This window comes from Esox lucius, chromosome 9, assembly GCF_011004845.1.
Source record: "Esox lucius isolate fEsoLuc1 chromosome 9, fEsoLuc1.pri, whole genome shotgun sequence".
NCBI lineage: Eukaryota > Metazoa > Chordata > Actinopteri > Esociformes > Esocidae > Esox > Esox lucius.
The window spans coordinates 6,998,533-7,019,314 of record NC_047577.1 but is presented as its reverse complement, the minus strand read 5'-3'; the positions used below and the strand labels follow the sequence as shown (position 1 = coordinate 7,019,314).

The 20,782-nt window shown below is 42.4% G+C and overlaps 1 protein-coding gene across 6 annotated transcripts in view; it reads left to right on the top strand.

The window, feature by feature from the left end:
* Window positions 1-20,782, top strand: part of LOC105012016 (H-2 class II histocompatibility antigen, A-U beta chain) — a 28,432-nt gene that overhangs the window by 5,910 nt on the left and 1,740 nt on the right. For 2 of the 6 annotated variants that reach the window (XM_034294361.1, XM_034294362.1), the window contains exon 4: window positions 16,002-16,277. In XM_034294361.1, coding sequence (XP_034150252.1) covers window positions 16,002-16,277 — 276 coding nt within the window. Of the gene's footprint in view, window positions 1-5,021; window positions 5,108-5,291; window positions 5,565-16,001; window positions 16,278-16,649; window positions 17,074-20,782 lie in introns of those variants that run through there. The other 4 variants (XM_010872587.3, XM_010872589.4, XM_034294360.1 and 1 more) reach the window with 4 other exon arrangements.

The following is a 20,782-nucleotide window of genomic DNA, read 5'->3' as shown; positions in this document are numbered from 1 at the left end:
AAACCAGGTGAGGAGTACAAAGACAAGTGTGTCTTGCCTAGTCAAGCATGGTGGTGGGAGTGTCATGGTCTGGGGCTGCATGAGTGCTGCTGGCACTGGGGAGCAACAGTTCATTGAGGGAACCATGAATGGCAACATCTACTGTGACATACTGAAGCAGAGCATGATCCCCCCTCCCTTCGGAGACTGAGCAGCAGGGCGGTATTCCAACATGATAACGACCCAAAACACCTCCAAGACGACCACTGCCTTGCTGAAGAAGACAAGGGTAAAGGGGATGGACTGGCCAACCATGTCTCCAGACCTAAACCCTATTGAGCATCTGTGGGGTATCCTCAAACGCAAGGTGGAAGAGCGCAAGGTCTCTAACATCCACCAGCTCCGTGATGTCGTCATGGAGGAGTGGAAGAGGACTCCAGTGGCAACCTGTGAAGCTCTGGTGAACTCCATGCCCAAGAAGGTTAAGGCAGTGCTGGAAAATGTTGGTGGCCACACAAAATATTGACACTTTGGGCCCAATTTGGACATTTTCACTTAGGGGTGTACTCACTTTTGTACATTGTAGCAAAGTATAATTTCCTCAGTGTTGTCACATGAAAATATATAATCAAATATTTGCAAAAATGCGAGGGGTGTACTCACTTCTGTGAGATACTGTATACTAAAAATACTTGTCTTTCCTTGTCAGCAACTCATGATGTCTCTGTGTTCAGGGGCAGTAATGAATGGAATGTCAGCCAACCAATCAGTGGACACTCCTACTAATTGCCCAATCGCATCACACATACCCTGGTTTAAAAACCCAGTCAGTTGGATCTCCCAGAGAGACTCTTTTGCTTCCCCCCACATGGACACAGACACTCTTGAGATACATACCCTTTTGATAGACAAACTGTTTAACCTGTGTGATTTGTTTGTCCCTGGGGGACACGTTTTATTTAGCAACGCCCTTGGGTATACACAACCCGTCGGAAAACTTTGCTTAAAAACACGAGTTAGAACTGAGCGGACCACCCTCTGTATTTTTCTATGGGTTAAAAGTCAGCTAAGCTGTTCTTGAGGCAGGCAAGTTCAGTTAAGGGGCGTTGGACTATATTATTTCATTTATTGGGTCCAGCTCAGCCCCTTTTCCCTACCGTCTTTACCGTGTGTTGATAATAAACGTTTTATGTTTGACGGTAGCTTTGGTTGTGTGTCGTTTGTTCTCACTGTGCCTTTACACTACACCTCTTTGCATGAGTTTTATGTTACGGGTCTCTGTACCAGCCACCCTAGACTGCTAGACCCACAGGTTTCGTAGCAGTGTGAATGCCAGTTTCTTTGTTTTCATTGTTTTAGCCAAGGTGAGGTTATCCTCTTATAGATGCAATAAGGGAGTTTGGAATCAGCCAGTCTGGGTGGGATGAATCGTGAAGTTTGACTTAGTTCTGGGAGTCTATATTTAACAGAAACTCCTATACACACCTTCGTGCTATAGTGTCTTAAAAACGTATGTCAATTAGTGGACCGTTGGAATCGTGTTGCTATGTAACGATGTTTTGTATTGTAACTTTATGACTTGATTGGAATAAATTGTGTTACTTTGGAATATAGATTACTACGGCTAGGGATGCACCGATACCAGTATGCGTACAAGCTCTGCTCTGCTAAATTGTCAAGTAGGAAAAGAAAAACACAAATCAAAAGCTATTTGATAAAAACATCGTTAGACACAACACAGCGCAGATGCAGAACCACAACAGCTAACTCCAACACAGCGAAATTAAGTGTCCAGAGACAGCCCGAAGGCAGAATTAAATGAAAGAGCAGAGTATCAAAATATGCAATGAATTGTGCAGTTCACTATTGCACGAGCAATCAAGGAAAACAACGTCCAGTCCTGCACGTTCAGAGTATCAAACTAGAAAAGCAACTGGCTGTGTCTGTGCATGCACACGTTTGCGTTGAACGGTCAGTAAGTGGCTGTCACATTGATATTAAGGTAGCCATCGTCAACCAAAGGTAAGAAGCTAACTGTCCCACTCGATAGCTACAATGGATTAACGTCATGCAGGCCACAATACTCAATTAATGCGGCAGCAGCAAAAGACCTTCGGTTTTTGTATTTTGCCTTCAAAATAAAAGTCTGCGATGGGTTGAATGTATTGTTTATATTTTCGGGTAAAATATAAATTAAACAAATTACTATTTAAATAGTACATTACATAAGGTACCGAATATCATAAGCACATTGAGAAATGGTTAGCGCTTAAAGTAAGTTAATGTAGAGAACCACAACATGTTTATAGGGGACACATTTTTTATTTTTTTACTGAAAAAAAATCCTACATAGTGCAGCTTTGATTAGTATCTGTACTCGGTTTCGGCAAGTACCCAAATATAAGTACTCGTACTTGTACTCAGTCTGAAAAAAAATCGGTGCATCTCTAACTACGGCATTCCTCGTTCATCTCCATACTCAAGCTCGTAGGGCTACTGGTAATTACACACACATAAGTACGTCTAAACGACCGGATTTGGAGTCCCTGAGTCCTGGAATTCTCTACGCAGTTTGGTTAGGCCCAGGAACATATGACCTTCTAGTCATCCCTGAGTCGTTGGACATAATGAACTTTCTGTTAGATACTACATCATCATATACTTGTTTGGCTCCTTTTTAAATCATTATGATAACAAATCACCCACATGCCCCTGATCAAAAGTTTACATACCCTGGAATGTTTGGCCTTACAGACACACAAGTTGACACACACAGGTTAAAATGGCAATTAAAAGTGAATTTCTCACACCTCTGGCTTTTGAAATTGCAATTAGTGTCTATTTATAAATATTCAATGGGTTTGTTAGCCCTTACATGGATGCACTGAGCAGGCTAGATACTGGGCCATGTGGAGAAGAAAAGAACTGTCAAAAGACCTGCGTAATAAATTAATGGAACCATATAAAGATGGAAAAGGATATAAAAAGATATCCAAACCCTTGCAAATGCCAGTCAGTACTGTTCAATCACTTATTTAGAAGTGGACAATTCGGGGATCTCTTGAAACCAAGCCAAGGTCAGGTAGACCAAGAAAGATTTCAGCCAAAACTGCCAGAAGAATTGTTCGGCATACAAAGAAAAACTCACAGGTAACCTCAGGAGAAATACAGAAAAAAAAAATTGCTGCATGGTCGAGTTGCCAGTAAGAAGTTTTTATTGCGCCAATGCCACAAGAAAGCCTGGTTACAATATGCTCAACAACACCTCGACACGCCTCACAACTTTTGGCATACTAATTTGAAATGATGAGACCAAAATAGAGCTTTATGGTCAAATCCATAAGCTTTATGTTTGGAGCGGGATCAATAAGGCCTATAGTGAACAGAATACCATCCCCACTGTAAAGCATGGTGGTGGCTCAATGATTTGGGGGTGTGTGAGCTCTAAAGGCACAGGCACAATCTTGTGAAAATTGATGGCAAGATGAATGCAGCATGTTATCAGACAATTCATGCTGACAATTTGCATTCTTCTGCACGAATGCTGCGCATGGGACGCTCTTGGAGTTTCCAGCATGACAATGACCCTAAGCATAAGGCCAAGTTGACCCTCCAGTGGTTACAGCAGAAAAAGGTGTTGGAGTGGCCATCACAGTCTCCTGACCTTAATATCATCGAGCCACTCTGGGGAGATCTCAAATGTGCGGTTCATGCAAGACGACCAAAGACTTTGCATGACCTGGAGGGATTCTGCCAAGACGAATGGGCAGCTATATCACCTGCAAGGATTCGGGCCTCACAGACAAATATTACAAAAGACTGCATGCTGTCATTGATGCTAAAGGGGGCAATACACAGTATTTAGCATTAAGGGTATGCAGACTTTTGAACAGGGGTCAGTTCATTTTTTTCTTTGTTGCCATGTTTTGTTTTATGATTGTGCCATTCTGTGATGACCTACAATTGAGCGTAAATCATGGTAGAATACTGTGATACACTGTATTTCTGGTCAATATGATGAAAAAGCAATTTGCTTTTCTTTCAAAAACAATAACATTTCTAAGTGACCCCAAAACTTTTTAACTGTAGTGAATATTTGCAGCTAAATTCTAAATGACAGGAATACGGACAAAAATAAATTAGAGGAACATGAAGGGTGGTGAAGGAAGGAATTGATTTAAGCAGTTTGGATTGAAGGTAGATGGGGAAAAGAAGCTGTTGGACCACGTCTGTGCACCAGAACCACAGAACCCAACTCTTCGTTGAACCATGCTAAACAAAAACAAATGTATTCCTTTTCAGATAACGCTAGGTTATCTGTCCTAGAAAAAAAAGGAGAGTTGCTTAAAAACGGAGAGAAATGGTCAGTGATGTGTGATCACATCTGTGTCTATGTGTCTGGGTCCATTAAATGGTCGGCAAGACAGAACACGAATAGTAAGGTGAATATCTTTGTGTCAGGTGGAAGGCTATGTCAGAATCGGTGGGTCTTATGATTTGGCGGTGTACTGTTCATTGTCACCCTCTGAGTGGGAGAGAGATTTTATGTCTGTCTGCATCATAACCAGATTGGGTTTTCTACTGATCTACATGAAAACATTACACAACAATTAAGGCAAACTGCTTTAGGTCTGCATTTCTTCCGTTTTGGTTGTGTTAACATTTGTGTTTACTGCAATGTTATGTGCTGTTTACTGTATAGAGAAATTAATTTAGTACTTTTATGAGTGGCCTGGAACTTTTGCACAGTGCTGTATATACATAAATGCATACTGTACTTACACACATGCATACAAGGTGGATTGACATGGCTGTCTTTCTCACAGCAGACACACACACCGACACACACACACCCACTCAGCTGAACAACATTTTTCTGTACTCGTAGAAAATTGAGAAATGTAATTATTTCCCGTTCAAGTCTATTCTTCTTTCACTTCTGCCTCACCAGTCCTGTAACTTCTCTCTGTTTTCATTATTGTTTTTCTCTGACGAAGCCACTGTCTACATGGATCTTTCTTAAGTTGCTAGAACACTGTTTTCACTGTTAAACGTTCTACAGTCATGATGGCTAGCTTGCAGTCTTACTTGTTGTTTGTGTGTTTGTTTTCATTCTTCATTCAAACCGGTAAGTAGAAATAGGAGTATACCAAGCTTTCGACCTGAAAAACATCCAAAGAAAACTATTTCTACTTATATTAAATAAATAATAAGTTAAATAATAAACGTTTATGTAACTATTTATATCTGGTAGTGCAAGTATACACATTGTCTATTTGTTCAATGTCGCTCATGTTTACTTTTCTTTTTAGATGGATTTTTTCTCACCATCCAACACCTTTGTTATTTCCGTGGGGAAGATCCACTAGATGTTGAGTATGTCTTCAGAATCTATTCTAACAGAGTGAATGCTCTAGAATACAACAGCACTCTTAACAGATTCAGTGGATACACTCCTTATGGAGAATCTTCTGCAAGTCATATCAACCAAGATCCTCTGTCTTTGACCAAGCAGAAGGCTGTGCTTGACTTGTACTGCAAACATTATGGTCCACTAGTGTACGATGCTGTACTACTTAAAATGGGTAAGCATATCCATCCATAGAGGACAGTAGCCTAGTGAAAGTAAACAAAAAATATATATACTTCAAAAATAATGGTTCACATTGTTTGTGTTATGTGGTGTTTTGAATATTTTGTTATAGGGCCTATTCAGAATTAGGAGAGGCTTGGTAACCTGTAGGCTGGGACCATAAATACATGCCAGAACAACAACACTTCCACAAAGGGAATACACTGACATATATAGGGCAGGACTAAATAGTAACAGGTGCAAACACTCAGGACTTATACAAACAGGTGTGACTAATAATGAACTGGACACAAGCTATAGTCAAGACAGAAATTGCTTGTTGCCGTTTTTGATTCTGAAGCTACATGTTTTTATGTGTTGAAGGGCCTTGTGCATGGTCTGTAGGGCCCTGTGTTAGGGTATCTGATGTGTTGAAGGGTCTTGTGCATGGTCTGTAGGTCTCTGGGTTAGGGTATCTGATGTGTTGAAGGGTCTTGTGCATGGTCTGTAGGTCTCTGGGTTAGGGTATCTGATGTGTTGAAGGGCCTTGTGCATGGTCTGTAGGTCCCTGGGTTAGGGTATCTGATGTGTTGAAGGGCCTTGTGCATGGTCTGTAGGTCCCTGGGTTAGGGTATCTAAAGTATGTAATCCTCCAGAGTGGTACATCGGGCATGATCTGATTGACTTGTATGTAAAGCATGAGAGTAATACATGATCTGTAATTTTTGGGGTGTTACATGTATTTGATACATATATGTATGCTTGGAAAACAAGTACACTTTGTTTAGTTCACCTAAGGGACATTGCAGACCACGCTCTTCTCAGGTCGACATTTCTGTATTATACATTTTCTATTCTAATATTTTGAGATACTGGATTTTTTATTTCCATGCGCTCAATGAAACACTAAAAACAGCAAACTGATCTTAAGCGTTTAATCAGAGAATTCTGATACAACTGTAAAAACACACAAATTTTATACTCGTCAGTAGACAAACCGGAATACTTCCTTGTCCCGCCCTGTCCTATTTCTCTCCCTTCTTATTGGTTACACAAGTGCTAAGACTGTTTTAATGTGACACCTGGGGTTCCCCTATGTCTGACCTTTTTCAGGATATAGGTTGGGGTCGTCGTAGGGCCCTGATAACTGAAACATTTGGTCAGAAACAGACTTCTCAATTGCCGTCATGGCCAAACCTTTGACACATGGTATAGTACAACATCCACACAATTCTAATATGGCTATTAATATTAAAACAGTAGTCATAACCGCTAGGATGATGGGTTTCCATCTCCCAAACAGAGAATCCATCCAACCAGGTAAAGTCGTATCCACTCCCGAATTCTCGGCCATCTCGTTCGCCAACGTGATCAGTCCTTGAAGTGCCTTGGCAACTGATCCGTCTGGAGCTGTATTATTTGGGATAAAAGTACAACACATAGATCCAAACATCACACAAACCCCCGTTTCAGCTAGCAGCGTGTCTGAAGCCATCCTGTTCTGCCATGCCATCAGACTGGTTGCCATGGTTTGTTCTGCCAACCCCTTGATAGCATCTCTAGAGTAATTGATTAATCTCTGTTAGTTGTAATAGATGTAATTTATCCAATATACATTTTTGTTAACAGTCGACCATCAAAACAAGGCTGATTCTAATCCAGCTAGTATCTGATTTCTAGCCTTAAATTCATCAGGAACTCCTCTAGGGACTCCTATCTCATCTATATATATATATACCACTATCGAATGCCCCTTCTGGTATGTCCCGTTTCCATCGGCTTAGTTCCTGGGATCAGTCCGAAGCTTGATGTTTCACCAATGTGAACGATATAGCCAATTGGACTAGAGCACGTGTCTTAATGTCTTTCCTCCGCACAGCCACCAAACATGCCTGATGGAGCCTTTCAAACTCCCTGGAAGACACAATGTCTGAGAGGTTAGTCATGGTTTTACCAGAGGTCACATTGATAGTCATGGAACACATCTCTAAATGGTCTACTTTACGTCCAGAGGTTTGGTATCTGGTAAAACAGAAGTATCTAACCTTGTTAACTTCAAATGGTGGGGTTCTAAATACAGATGTTACAGGTGGATATACATAATGTAAGTCGACCCAACTACCGTTGGTTGTTTTTGTCCCCGCTCTGATATAACAATATCATGCAAGCTATTCCATTCAGAGTTATTGGTATCCAATGGAAACGGCATAGTTCCCAATTTAGGTTTTCCTGAACCACATGCATAGCATTCTTCCTCGACAACAGTTCAGGCAGGTAATTGTATCCAGTCTAACCACAAATTCGTATCCTGATATCCTGTTTCCACTTCTATCGTGTCATGTCCTTAAGCTCTATTATTTATACAACTTTATTTGTCTGTTCTTCATCGATTAATCCTGTCCCTGGTGACACAGTTACAGGAGTTCTCAGTCCCAGGATCTGAGGAAAGTTCTGGCCTTTTTACTACCACAGTCCTAATATTTCCCTGGGAATCTCTTCCTGTAGCATCTACTCCCATTACAAGTGTCCTATTGTCAATTATCTGAGGGTCTTTTATTGTAATGTAAATGGGATCACACTGGTTTTGGTCGCATGGTTGGGCAAAAACCACTCTGACGATCGAATACCGCTGTTTTGATGTTTTCAAACTATTGGAATTTGGGGGCTGGTATGTCCAACCCTGTGGATCAAGGTTGGACATACTGCATAAGCACTGTCCGTGTATATAGTAAAATGTTGGTTCTGTCCTAATTTACATGCTTCTGTTAGCGCTATTAGTTCTGCTTGTTGAGCGGAATAATGTGGCGGTAATGCTTTGGCTAATATTGTCCCTTCCTGTGTAACCATCGCAAACCCTGTGACATTAGTTCCTTCCGGGTTTTTCTTACAAGATCCATCTACAAACGTTGTGATATCTGAATCCTTTACATATTTCCTCGCCATCACCCGGGTTTTGGAAATGCCATCATGTGGCTCTCCGTCCTCTGCAATAGGTGGGAGAGTGGCTGGGTTTAACGTAGTACATCGCTCAATAGTAATATTAGGTTGCGCTAGTAGAGTAGCCATACAGGGCAGGTGCCTTGCCGGTGACTTGTACGACCGATTTTGATCTAGTAAGAGTAAGGAAACGGCATCGGTACTCTCAGTATCAGGGGTCGTATAGGATAAGCGTAGCTGAGCTCTGTACCGCCGTGGAGGCGGCAACCACCGCTTGTAAACTTGTCGGCATAGCTTCAGCCACGGGATCTAGTTTGGCCGAATAATATGCAACAGGTCTCATCTTTCCCCCATGATCTTGGACTACCACGGAGGCCATATGACCTTTTCGATTGTCCACAGTTTGTATGAAAGATTTTTCATAGTTTGGTAGGGCTAAGACAAACGCAGAACATAACTTCTTTAGTTGTACAAATTGCTCTTCACCCTCTGGGGTCTTTTATTTTCTCCATAGGGGTCATGGGCTCATCATAAATGAGACCCATCCATTTTATGTTCTCCATGGGAGTCATGGGCTCATCATAAATGAGACCCATCCATTTTATTTTCTCCATGGGAGTCATGGGCTCATCATAAATGAGACCCATCCATTTTATTTTCTCTATGGGAGTCATGGGCTCATCATAAATGAGACCCATCCATTTTATTTTCTCTACGGGAGTCATGGGCTCATCATAAATGAGACCCATCCATTTTATTTTCTCCATGGGAGTCATGGGCTCATCATAAATGAGACCCATCCATTTTATTTTCTCCATGGGATTCATGGGCTCATCATAAATGTGACCCATCCATTTTATTTTCTCCATGGGAGTCATGGGCTCATCATAAATGAGACCCATCCATTTTATTTTCTCTACGGGAGTCATGGGCTCATCATAAATGAGACCCTTCAAAATTCTCATATGTTCAGAGCAGTGTGGAATCCACTGTCTGCAATAATTAGTCATCTTCAAGAATTGCATTATGTTCCTTTTAGTGACAGGTTTGGGTGCCTGAAGTGTGGCCGTTGTTACAATACTCTCCTCCTCCGGTGATTATATCGTTTTCTAATAATTGTTGGAATGTTGGGGTTATTCCATCTATGGCTTCTTGTTTTAATGGATATTGTATGATGATTTATGGGTTACTGAAACTGGTACTACTCCTTTTATCAAACCCACATATCGGCTACTCCCTTTGACCACAAAGTCTGTGGTATATCTTTTAAAGAATCTTCCTCTTCCTCAGTCACTCCCGTTAAACACTAAATACTGCTTGGGAAGTTTGCAATACTCGGTATTACTGTGATTCTGAGTTCCCTGCGAGATGTGTGGTTGGAATCAATGTAGTTCTCCAGTTCAATTTGGTTGAGAAGATACGCTTCTCTTTGCAATAAAATTGGTTTCCGCATAAGTTTTGCCAGTCATGCTGCCTAAAGGCTTTGGAAACCAAATAACCCACATCCTGCCACTTTGCTGTCTTGGGCTTACTAACGGAGACATGAGGGGCAGTGTTTCCTCTGTATAGGGCTCGCTGTTCCGGAGTCAAAATGACTAGCGCCAAACACAGAAACCTTCCTTTTTCCAAAATAAGTCTGTAAGGGTTAAGATATGTCCTTTTAATTTTCCCATTTGTTCTTCAAATCTGGGGCAGCGTCCTGGAGTATGTAAATCCTGGTCTCTGCATATCTACACAAATAATTTAAACTTTTGAAGTTCCCTTTTCTATCAGTTCTGTAACTATTGCTCCTGGTCCCTTGGTAGTCAGATCTAAGCTGTACCAGTAGGTGGGGGCGCCTTCCCCCAAAACCACATAAGATTAACTTCCTCTGTTTCTCACTGCCTCCATGCCATCTTTAGCTGGGGTTACTCCTGTGCCTACTTTATGCATTAAATCTCAACCCAACAGATTCACAGGATGATATTAGAATAGATGCTGTTACTTATGGCCTGTAATGGGGTCAACGAATCTAATGGGTCTTGTCAATTACTCTTCAACAGGTGTGTCCTGACGTCGTTCGGACTTGTATACTGTCTTTAGACATTTTTATATTTTCTGGTTTATCTTCTCTAGTTATAACTGTCCTGCAAGCTCCCGAATCACATAAGAATACTATCCCCTTCCCCTCAACTTTCAAGGTTATAAAAGGTTTATTTTCTGGTAACAGGGCTAAATCCACTGTACGTAGTTCAAAAATATCCTCTATTGCCCCATATCTTCTGACTCTGTGGTACTGACGGTTAGTCATGCTGACTCTGTCTCATGTTTGCTCCGTTTTTTTCCGTTTCACATCTCTCTTTTCTAGGGGCTGTACATTTCTTAGCAATGTGTCGAAATCTTTCACAATTGAAACATTTCCCATCATTTGGCGTCCCATTTCTTTTATGTCCGATCTTGGATTTGTCATTTTGCTTATGTCCTGTATATCCCTCTCGTCCCCCTCTAAAATACATCTCCTCTCCTACCTCTGTAAAGTCTAGTTCCCTACCTAATACTCCCACCAAGTACCCCTGAAGTGCTGACGTTTTCCCTCCGGTTTCTTCCGCTCTTTTCTATCGGTCTCGTGGTGCACAGCATGCCGTTTTACTTCCTCTAACGTTGCGGTAGACCACCCCAATAAAACCTTTCTTAACTGCCTGCAATAATTCCGGTTCCATACCCTTAAGGAACATATGTTTTAGCTGTTGATAATGTGGCTCATTTCCTCCCCCTACTCCTTGGTGCTGGATTAACCCGCTGTTAGCACAATCTTTCTCATGTATCTTCTGTCTCACCTTCCTTTCCACTCTTAGTTCCCTGAGACTCTTCCCTAGTCTCCGCAGAACTCAAACTAGAACCACAACATTGACCCATAACAATTTCTCTCCTCCTCTATTGGTTAGTATTGTTAGTTACTCATTAGTATGGTTACAACTCTGAGAATTACCAGCTCTTGAGTACATAAACCAAATTACCCACACAACATTCAATCATCCCCATGCACAATAATAAGACAAATTATCTACCTCTCTAACTGTTATTTCATTCTAAGATGTCCTACTTGACAGAATAACCACCCGATCATGTCCAGGACTACTGTTATACAGAAGACAATACAGACACACAACATCCACTTCTCCCTAGGCAGATTTATTTTATTTTAGGCATTTTATGGTCAATTACGGACCATCCGCAATCAACTCCTGGGTTGACCTCTAGTCTATTTAATCAGAACATCTATATTAGTCAGTTTCAGGACACCAATGTCCAGCTCTCCTTGGATGGACTCGTTTTTCTATAGACGTCTGCTTGGTCAATTTCGGACCAACCCACAACAAACACCCTTGGTTAGCCTAGTTTATTTAATCAGAACATCTATATTAGTCAATTGCAGACCACCATCTAGTTTTTGTCTAATGGTCAATTTCTGACCACCATCTAGTTTTTGTCTAATGGTCAATTTTGGACCACCATCTCATTTTTGTCTAATGGTCTATTTTGGACCACCCATAAAAGAAAAGAAAGGCTACAGACCTCATTTCGCAGAATGGATCCCGCCACCCTGTTCTCCCCTCCAGAAGCAGATTGGCCTTTTTTAAACTCCGGTAAAACTTGCCCCTGGCGTGGTGCAGGACTTTCTTTCAGGATATCTTGCACGGTTTCAGTCTGCCAACCCTGGACGTGAGAAACGGAGATATGGACCAAAATAATGTCAGGTTCAAGAACACTAATCAGAGGTTGCAAGGCTCTGATTCACTAAATAGAATTATTTAGAAACCAGACTGAAACCAATACAACACTAAAAACAGCAAACTGGTCTTAAGCGTTTATTCAGAGAATTCTGATACATTTGAAAAAACACGTAGATTTTATATATGTCAGACAAATCTGAATACTTCCTTGTCCCGCCCTGTCCTATTTCTCTCACTTCGTAATTGGTTACACATGTGCTAAGGCTCTTTTAATGTGACACCTGGGGTTGTCCTGTCTCCAACCTGTCTCTACTCAGCAACATACATGGAAAACAGGAAACACGTGAATGAAACAAGAACAAGTATATGTAATTTTTATCACTCTTAACCACAGCTATATTATTCTAGAAAGTTCATCAGACAGTTCGTCTGGTCATTTCTACTCTTAGTAACGTTTTTGCTTAAAGCCAGCAAATAATAGGAAACAACATCAGCACTTAGTAAATGTCAATTCTTGCACAAGCCTAAATCTATGGGTGACATTAAGCTTCTCACAAAGGTTAATCAAAGATTACTCATGTAAGCACAATTCTCTAGTTAATATTGATAAATGCATAATATATTGCAAATTTATCCAACACACATTTTTGAGATATACTTTGAGGGCCCAGCTGTAAAACAGACCTTGGTCTCAGTCTGTGTTCCTCGTGGAAAAAAGGTTTAATAGGTTTAGTAATATATAACAGTAATATATACAGTTGTGCATACCCTTGGATAATGGGTAATATATGTACCATTGGTAAAAAGAACAACATACAGTGGGGGAGAGGTATTTGAAACACTGACTAGAGGTCTGTAATTGTTATCATAGGTACACTTCAAAAATCCAGAAAATCACATTGTATGATTTTTAAGTGATTCATTTGCATTTTATTGCATGACATAAGTATTTGATACATCAGAAAAGCAGAACTTAATATTTGGTACAGAAACCTTCGTTTGCAATTACAGATATCACACATTTCCTGTAGTTCTTGACCAGGTTTGCACACACTGCAGCAGGGATTTTGGCCCACTCCTCCTTACAGACCTTCTAAAAAATGTATTTGCATTTTATTGCATGACATAAGTATTTGATCACCTACCAACCAGTAAGAACACCGGCTCTCACAGACCTGTTAGTTTTTCTTTAAGAAGCCCTCCTGTTCTCCACTCATTACCTGTATTAACTGCACCTGTTTGAACTCGTTACCTGTATAAAAGACACCTGTCCACACACTCAATCAAACAGACTCCAGCCTTTCCACAATGGCCAAGACCAGAGAGCTGGGTAAGGACATTAGGGATATGATTGTAGACCTGCACAAAGCTGGGATGGGCTACAGGACAATAGGCAAGCAGCTTGGTGAGAAGGCAACAACTGTTGGCACAATTATTAGAAAATGGAAGAAGTTCAAGATGATGGTCAATCTCCCTCGGTCTGGGGCTCCATGCAAGATCTCAGCTCGCTCGCATCAATGATCATGAGGAAGGTGAGGGATCAGCCCAGAACTACACGGCAGGACCTGGTCAATGACCTGAAGAGAGCTGGGACCACAGTCTCAAAGAAAACCATTAGTAACACACTACGCCGTCATGGATTAAAATCCTGCAGCGCATGCGAGGTCCCCTGCTCAAGCCAGCGCATGTCCAGGCCCGTCTGAAGTTTGCCAAAGACCATCTGGATGATCCAGAGGAGGAATGGGAGAAGGTAATGTGATCTGATGAGACAAAAATAGAGCTTTTTGGTCTAAACTCCACTCGCCGTGTTTGGAGGAAGAAGAAGGATGAGTACAACCCCAAGAACACCATCCCCACCTGCAAAGGGGACAGGACGACTGCACAGTATTGAGGGGAGGATGGATGGGGCCATGTATCGCGAGATCTTGGCCAACAACCTCCTTCCCTCAGTAAGAGCATTGAAGATGGGTCGTGGCTGGGTCTTCCAGCATGAAGAGGGAGCTGAAAGTCTGTATTGCCCAGTGACAGCCCCGAAACCTGAAGGTTCTGGAGGTCTGTATGGAGGAGTGGGCCAAAATCCCTGCTGCAGTGTGTGCAAACCTGGTCAAGAACTATAGGAAACGTATGATCTCTGTAATTTGCAAACAAAGGTTTCTGTACCAAATATTGAGTTCTGCTTTTCTGATGTATAAAATACTTATGTCATGCAATAAAATGCTAATTAATTACTTAAAAATCATACATGTGATTTTCTGGATTTCTGTTTTAGATTCTGTCACTCAGAGTTGAAGAGTACCTATGATAAAAATTACAGACTTCTACATGCTTTGTAAGTGGGAAAACCGGCAAAATCGGCAGTGTATCAAATACTTGTTCTCCCCACTGAATGGCGGTTTAAGTGTTCAGCCAAATAAGGTGGCACAAATCCATTAAAAACCTTGACAACAAGCAATAAAATCTTTAAATAAATTCTGGAACAGACAGGAAGTCAATTGATGGAGGCTAAGACTGGTGTTGTGTTCCCGCTTTCTTTTTCCAATTAAATGATGAGCAGCTGCATTTTGTACTAACTGGAGTCAATTTAGAGATGACTGTTCTACCCCCATGTACTAAGAATTACAATAGTCTAGCCGAGAAGTAATAAAAGCAAGGATAACTTTCTCAAAATCTTTGGGAGAGAGATAGACCTTAACCTTTGCTAAAAGCCTTAACTGAAAGAAACTAGTTTTGGCAACTAAACTACTCTGCCTACCACGTTTGAAGATTCTTAACAAAGGAATGACAGTGAAGCTAAAGGGCCCAAAGTATCAAGTAGATCACCCGACAAATCAGAAGTTGTGTGGCGTGTCAAGGTGTTGTCGGACATATTGTAATTAGGCTTTTTTGTAGTATTGGCGTAGTAAAGGCTTCTTTCTGGCATCTCGACCATGTCGCTCATGAAACAACCACACCGTCTTTTTCCAGAGCAGCCTGTATTTCTTCTGAGGTTGCCTGTGGGTTTTTCTATGCATCCCGAACAATTCTTCTGGCAGTTTTGGAAAACATTCTTGGTCTACCTGACCTTGACTTGGTATCAAGAGATCCCCGAAATGTCCCCTTCTCAATTAGTGATTGAACAGCACTGACTGGCATTTGTAAGGGTTTGGATATCTTTTTATATCCTTTTCCATCTTTATATGGTTCTATTACCTTGTTGCGCAGGTCTTTTGACAGTTATTTTCTGCTCCCATGGCTCAGTATCTAGCCTGCTCAGTGAATCCACGTGAGAGCTAAAAAACTCATTGACTATTTATTCACACACTCATTGCAATTTAAAAAGCCACAGGTGTGGGAAGTTCACCTTTAATTGCCATTTTAAACTGTGTGTGTCACCTTGTGTGTCTGTAACGAGGCTAAACATTCAACGGTATGTAAACTTTTAATCAGGGCCATTTGGGTGCTTTCTGTTAGCATTATGTTGAAAAAGAAACCAAACAACTATGTGATAATAAATGGCTTCATATGATCAACATCCTTAAAGGACAGTTTTGATGCAAGATTACTCATATTTTCAAAATCAATGCAAAAATGTCACAATCTCTGCCAGAGTATGCAAAATTATGAGCACAACTGTATCCGTTTCACTCTGACCACCAGGGTTTTATATTTGTTGAATAACTTTGTTAAAAGAGGGGAACAAATTAAAATCGCCATATGGTACATAGAGACTACGCAGCTTATACACATGCCTTTGTAGACGAGAAATTTCAAAGCGGTAGAAAACTGAAAACAATATTGTTTTATGATGTAATTTCTTCCAGTGCAGCCGTACGTACGTCTAAGTGTCGAGAAGCACCCCAGTGACAGACACCCCACCATGCTGAAGTGCAGCGCCTACAAGTTCTACCCCAGAAAAATCAGAGTGACCTGGTTGAGGGACGGACAGGAAGTGCCCATGTCATCTACTGAGGAGCTGGCGAATGGTGACTGGTACTACCAGATCCACTCCTACCTGGAGTTCACGCCCACACCAGGAGAGAAGATCTCCTGCATGGTGGAACACCCCAGCCTCACCGAGCCCATGATCCTCCACTGGGGTAAGGGAGCGGCTCCTAAAACTTAGTGGATCAAACCATTGTGAGGCAAAGGGTGGGGGGGTTGCAATCTTTTGGAACTTAGAAAGGTCCTGTCAAGTGTCTATAATCAGTCCTTTCCTTGACGGGACGTTTATTTTACGCCTACAGCACTATTTTCCCGTAATGAAACCACATTCTAATAACGTCACCATATGACACTTTAGGGCTATTGCCATTCAACGTAACCGCCCCATATTCACAGTGACAGTAACCTTTATCAAGTGGAATAAACTGGGCTCAACACCATGAGACTTACAGTACACTAATTTGACAGGACATGAATACACAGTGACAAACTCACAACTACGTTTCCCATTTACTTATATGACCAAGAAGCAAACAGAAATGCCGGGAGGAACAACACAATCAGGAATCAACAGGCTTCCCCAGTGATTCCAGCCAAGCTGCTGGACCTAAACGCACACATATGCCACAACACACACTCAAAGGCACAGCCAGCTAGGCCACTGAATCTGACCATGCTTCACACCAGCAGCAACGATCTAATGCAAGCAATAATGCTAAATAGCAATTAACAGGCCCGGCACCAGTATTAAATGTATCTGTTTATCTCTTCCTGCTGTGTTTCAGTCCTTAATAAAATAAATGAAATAATAAAAATAAAACTTTCTGATTCTGACAATCTTTAGGCCAGCAGAAAAGGCCTTGCAGGCCTGACGGCCCACCAGTTTCTTTGTGTATTATTAATTTTACATACAGTTAGGTCCGGAAATATTTGGACACTGACACAATTTTCATAATTCTGGCTCTGTACGCCACCACAATGGATTTGAATTCATGGGATTGAACAAAAATATTGTTTGAAACGTTTAGGAATTCCAACTATTCTCATACAAAGTCCTTTCAGGTTCCCAAATGTAATTGGACAAATTAACACACTCACAAATAAAAAGTTCATTTTTATTACTTTGTCGAGAATCTTTTGCAGGCAATGACTGTTTGGAATGCATGGACATCACCAAATGCTGGGTCTCCTCCTTTGTGTTGCTTTGCCTTTACTGCAGCTGTCTTCAGGTGTTGTTTGTTCATGGGTCTTTCTGTCTTAAGTTTTTTCTTCAGCAAGTGAAATGCATGCTCGATCGGGTTGAGATCAGGTGATTGACTCAGCCATTGCAGAATGTTCCACTTCTTTGACTTAAAAAACTCCAGGGTTGCTTTTGAAATATGTTTTGGGTCATTGTCCATCTGTAAAGTGAAGCGCCATCCAATCAATTTCACTGAATTTGGCTGAATTAGAGCAGACAATATATCCCTATACATTTCAGAATTCATCCTGCTGCTTCTGATCATGAGCCATTCCAAACCTTCTTTATATACGTTTTCTCCCATCATTCTGGTACAGGAACGCCCCCCCCCCTGCCCCCCACCGATCTGAACCCGAGCGGTGTTCAGTTATTGGACTTCTGTGCTAGTCACGGTTTGTCCATAACGATCACCATGTTCAAGCATAAGGGTGTCCATCAGTGCACGTGGCACCAGGACACCCTAGGCCGCAGGTCTTTGTTGTCATTTAATCTGACCTGCGGCCGTATGTCTTGGACACTCGGGTGAAGAGAGGGGCGGAGCTGTCAACTGATCACCACCTGGTGGTGAGTTGGATCCGATGGCGGGGGAGGAAGCTGGACAGACTCGTCAGGCCCAAGCGTACTGTAAGGGCTGATCACCCGGGCTGAAGTCACAGAGATGACGTCAAGAAACTCCTCGGTGGCAAGGCACCGGGGGTGGATGAGATCCGCCCTGCGTACTTCAAGTCTCTGGATGTTGTAGGGCTGTCTTGGTTGACACGCCTCTGCAGCATCGCGTGGCGGTCGGGGACAGTGCCTCTGGGATGGCAGATCGGGGTGGTGGTCCCTCTTTTTAAGAAGGGGGACCGGAGGGTGTGTTCCAACTACAGGGGGATCACACTTATCAGCCTCCCCGGGAAAGTCTATGCCAGGGTTCTGGAGAGGAGAATACGGCCGATAGTAGAACCTCGGATTCAGGAGGAACAGTGTGGTTTTCATCCGGGCCGTGGAACACTGGACCAGCTCTATACCCTCTACGGGGTGTTGTAGGGTTCATGGGAGTTTGCCCAACCAATCCACATGTGTTTTGTGGATTTGGAGAAGGCATTCGACTGTGTCCCTCGCGGCATCCTGTGGAGAGTGCTTCGGGAATATGGGGTCCTGGGTCCTTTGCTAAGGGCTGTCAGGTCCCTGTATGACCGAAGCAGGAGCTTGGTTCGCATTGCCGGCAGTAAGTCAGACTTGTTCCCAGTGTATGTTGGACTCCGGCAGGGCTGCCCTCTGTCGCCGGTTCTGTTCGTAATTTTTATGGACAGAATTTCTAGGCGCAGCCAGGGGCCGGAGGGTGTCAGGTTTGGGGACCACACAATTTCGTCTCTGCTCTTTGCAGATGATGTTGTCATGTTGGCCCCTTCAAACCAGGACCTTCAGCATGCGCTGGGACGGTTTGCAGCCGAGTGTGAAGCAGTGGGGATGAGAATCAGTACCTCTAAATCCGAAAAGCCATGGTCCTCAGTCGGAAAAGTGTGGCTTGCCAACTTCAGGTTGGTGGAGAGTGTCTGCCTCAAGTGGAGGAGTTTAAGTATCTAGCGGTCTTGTTCATGAGTGAGGGAAGGATGGAACGGGAGATTGACAGACGGATCGGTGCAGCTTCTGCAGTAATGCAGTCGAAGTATCGGTCTGTCGTGGTGAAGAAAGAGCTGAGCCGCAAGGCGAAGTTCTTCGATTTACCGGTCAGCTTTGAGCTTTGGGTCATGACCAAAAGGACAAGATCCCGGATACAGGCGGCCGAAATGAGCTTTCTCCGCAGGGTGGCTGGGCGATCCCTTAGAGATAGGGTGAGAAGCTCGGTCACCCGGGAGGAGCTCAGAGTAGAGCCGCTGCTCCTCCACATCAAGAGGGGTCAGCTGAGGTGGCTTGGGCATCTGTTTCGGATGCCTCCTGAACGCCTTCCTGGGAAGACCCAGGGGAAGACCTAGGACACGCTGGAGGGACTATGTCTCCCGGCTGGCCTGGGAACGCCTCGGTGTCCCCCCGGAAGAGCTGGAGGAAGTGTCTAGGGAGAGGGAAGTCTGGGCCTCTCTGCTTAGACTGCTGCCCCCGCGACCCGGCCCCGGATAAGCAGAAGATGATGATAATGATGATCATTCTGGTACAGGTTGATCGTAGTTTCATCTGGCCAAAGAATGCTATTCCAGAGCTGTGCTGGCTTTTTTAGATGTTTTTTGGTAAAGTCTAATCTGGCCTTTCTATTCTTGAGGCTTATGAATGGTTTTCACCTTGTGGTGAACCCTCTGTATTTGCCGTCATGAAGTCTTCTCCTTATGGTCGACTTGGATAATGATATGCCTACCTCCTGTAGAGTGTTTCATCACTTGGCTGGATGTTATGAAGGGGTTTTTCTTCACCATGGAAAGGATCCTACGATTATCCACCACTGTTGTCTTCCATGGACGTCCAGGCCTTTTTGTGTTGCAGAGCTCACCAGTGTGTTCTTTTTATCTCAGAATGTACCAAACTGTTCATTTGGCCACTCCTAATGTTCCTGCTATTCATGCCTGTTTCACTTGCTCTGAGAGCTCCATTGACCTCATGTTCTGGGTTTACAGCAACAGCATCCAAATGTGAATGCCACACCTGGAATCAACTCCAGACCTTTTACCTGCTTATTAACTGATGAAGAAATAATGTCCATGAAACAGGTTTTGAGCTGATAGTCCAATTACTTTTGGTCCCTTGAAAAAGAGGAGCTACATATTAAAGAGCTGTAATTGCTAAACTCTTCCCCCAATTTGGATGTGATTACCTCTGCATTTTAAGCCCATATTCATTATTTAATAAATGTATTTAGGTAAATAATATGTAATAAATAATATGTAATAAACAATATGTAATAAACAGCTGAAACCACATGGATAGATATGTCGATAGTCCAGCTCTGAAGCCTGACTGGACCAAAAAGAGAATACTGTGTGACTCAAGTTGGGATTCAAAACAGGCAGGGAAAGAATGATATATATCAGAGTCAAGTTCATTGCCCCCTTTAAAAGAAAATGGCCGCAGCAGCTTTCCAATCAGATCTTTTCCACCATCTCTGGGCTTGGTATCTCAGTTTTAAAATATCATGGTTGAGAACTCCTCAGTCTCCCTTTGGGAGAGCAAAGAACCTTTGTGTGAAAGAACCCTAGACAACACTCTATTGTTCTCTGCTTGTTCCTGCAGGTTCATGCTTAACAGTATTCATTCATTACCACACAGAGTCATGTCCACTGTTAGTGCAGATTACTAACTTTAACAATTGTGCCAATAATTGTTGAAGATATTTTTGTGTTTCAACTTATTTTAAGATTTAAATTTGTCTAGTCATGATCTTACCTTTACCTTTTTTTGTAAGAAATCTGCTTCATGAAGTTTGACTTGATTTTTAACTATTAACTAAAT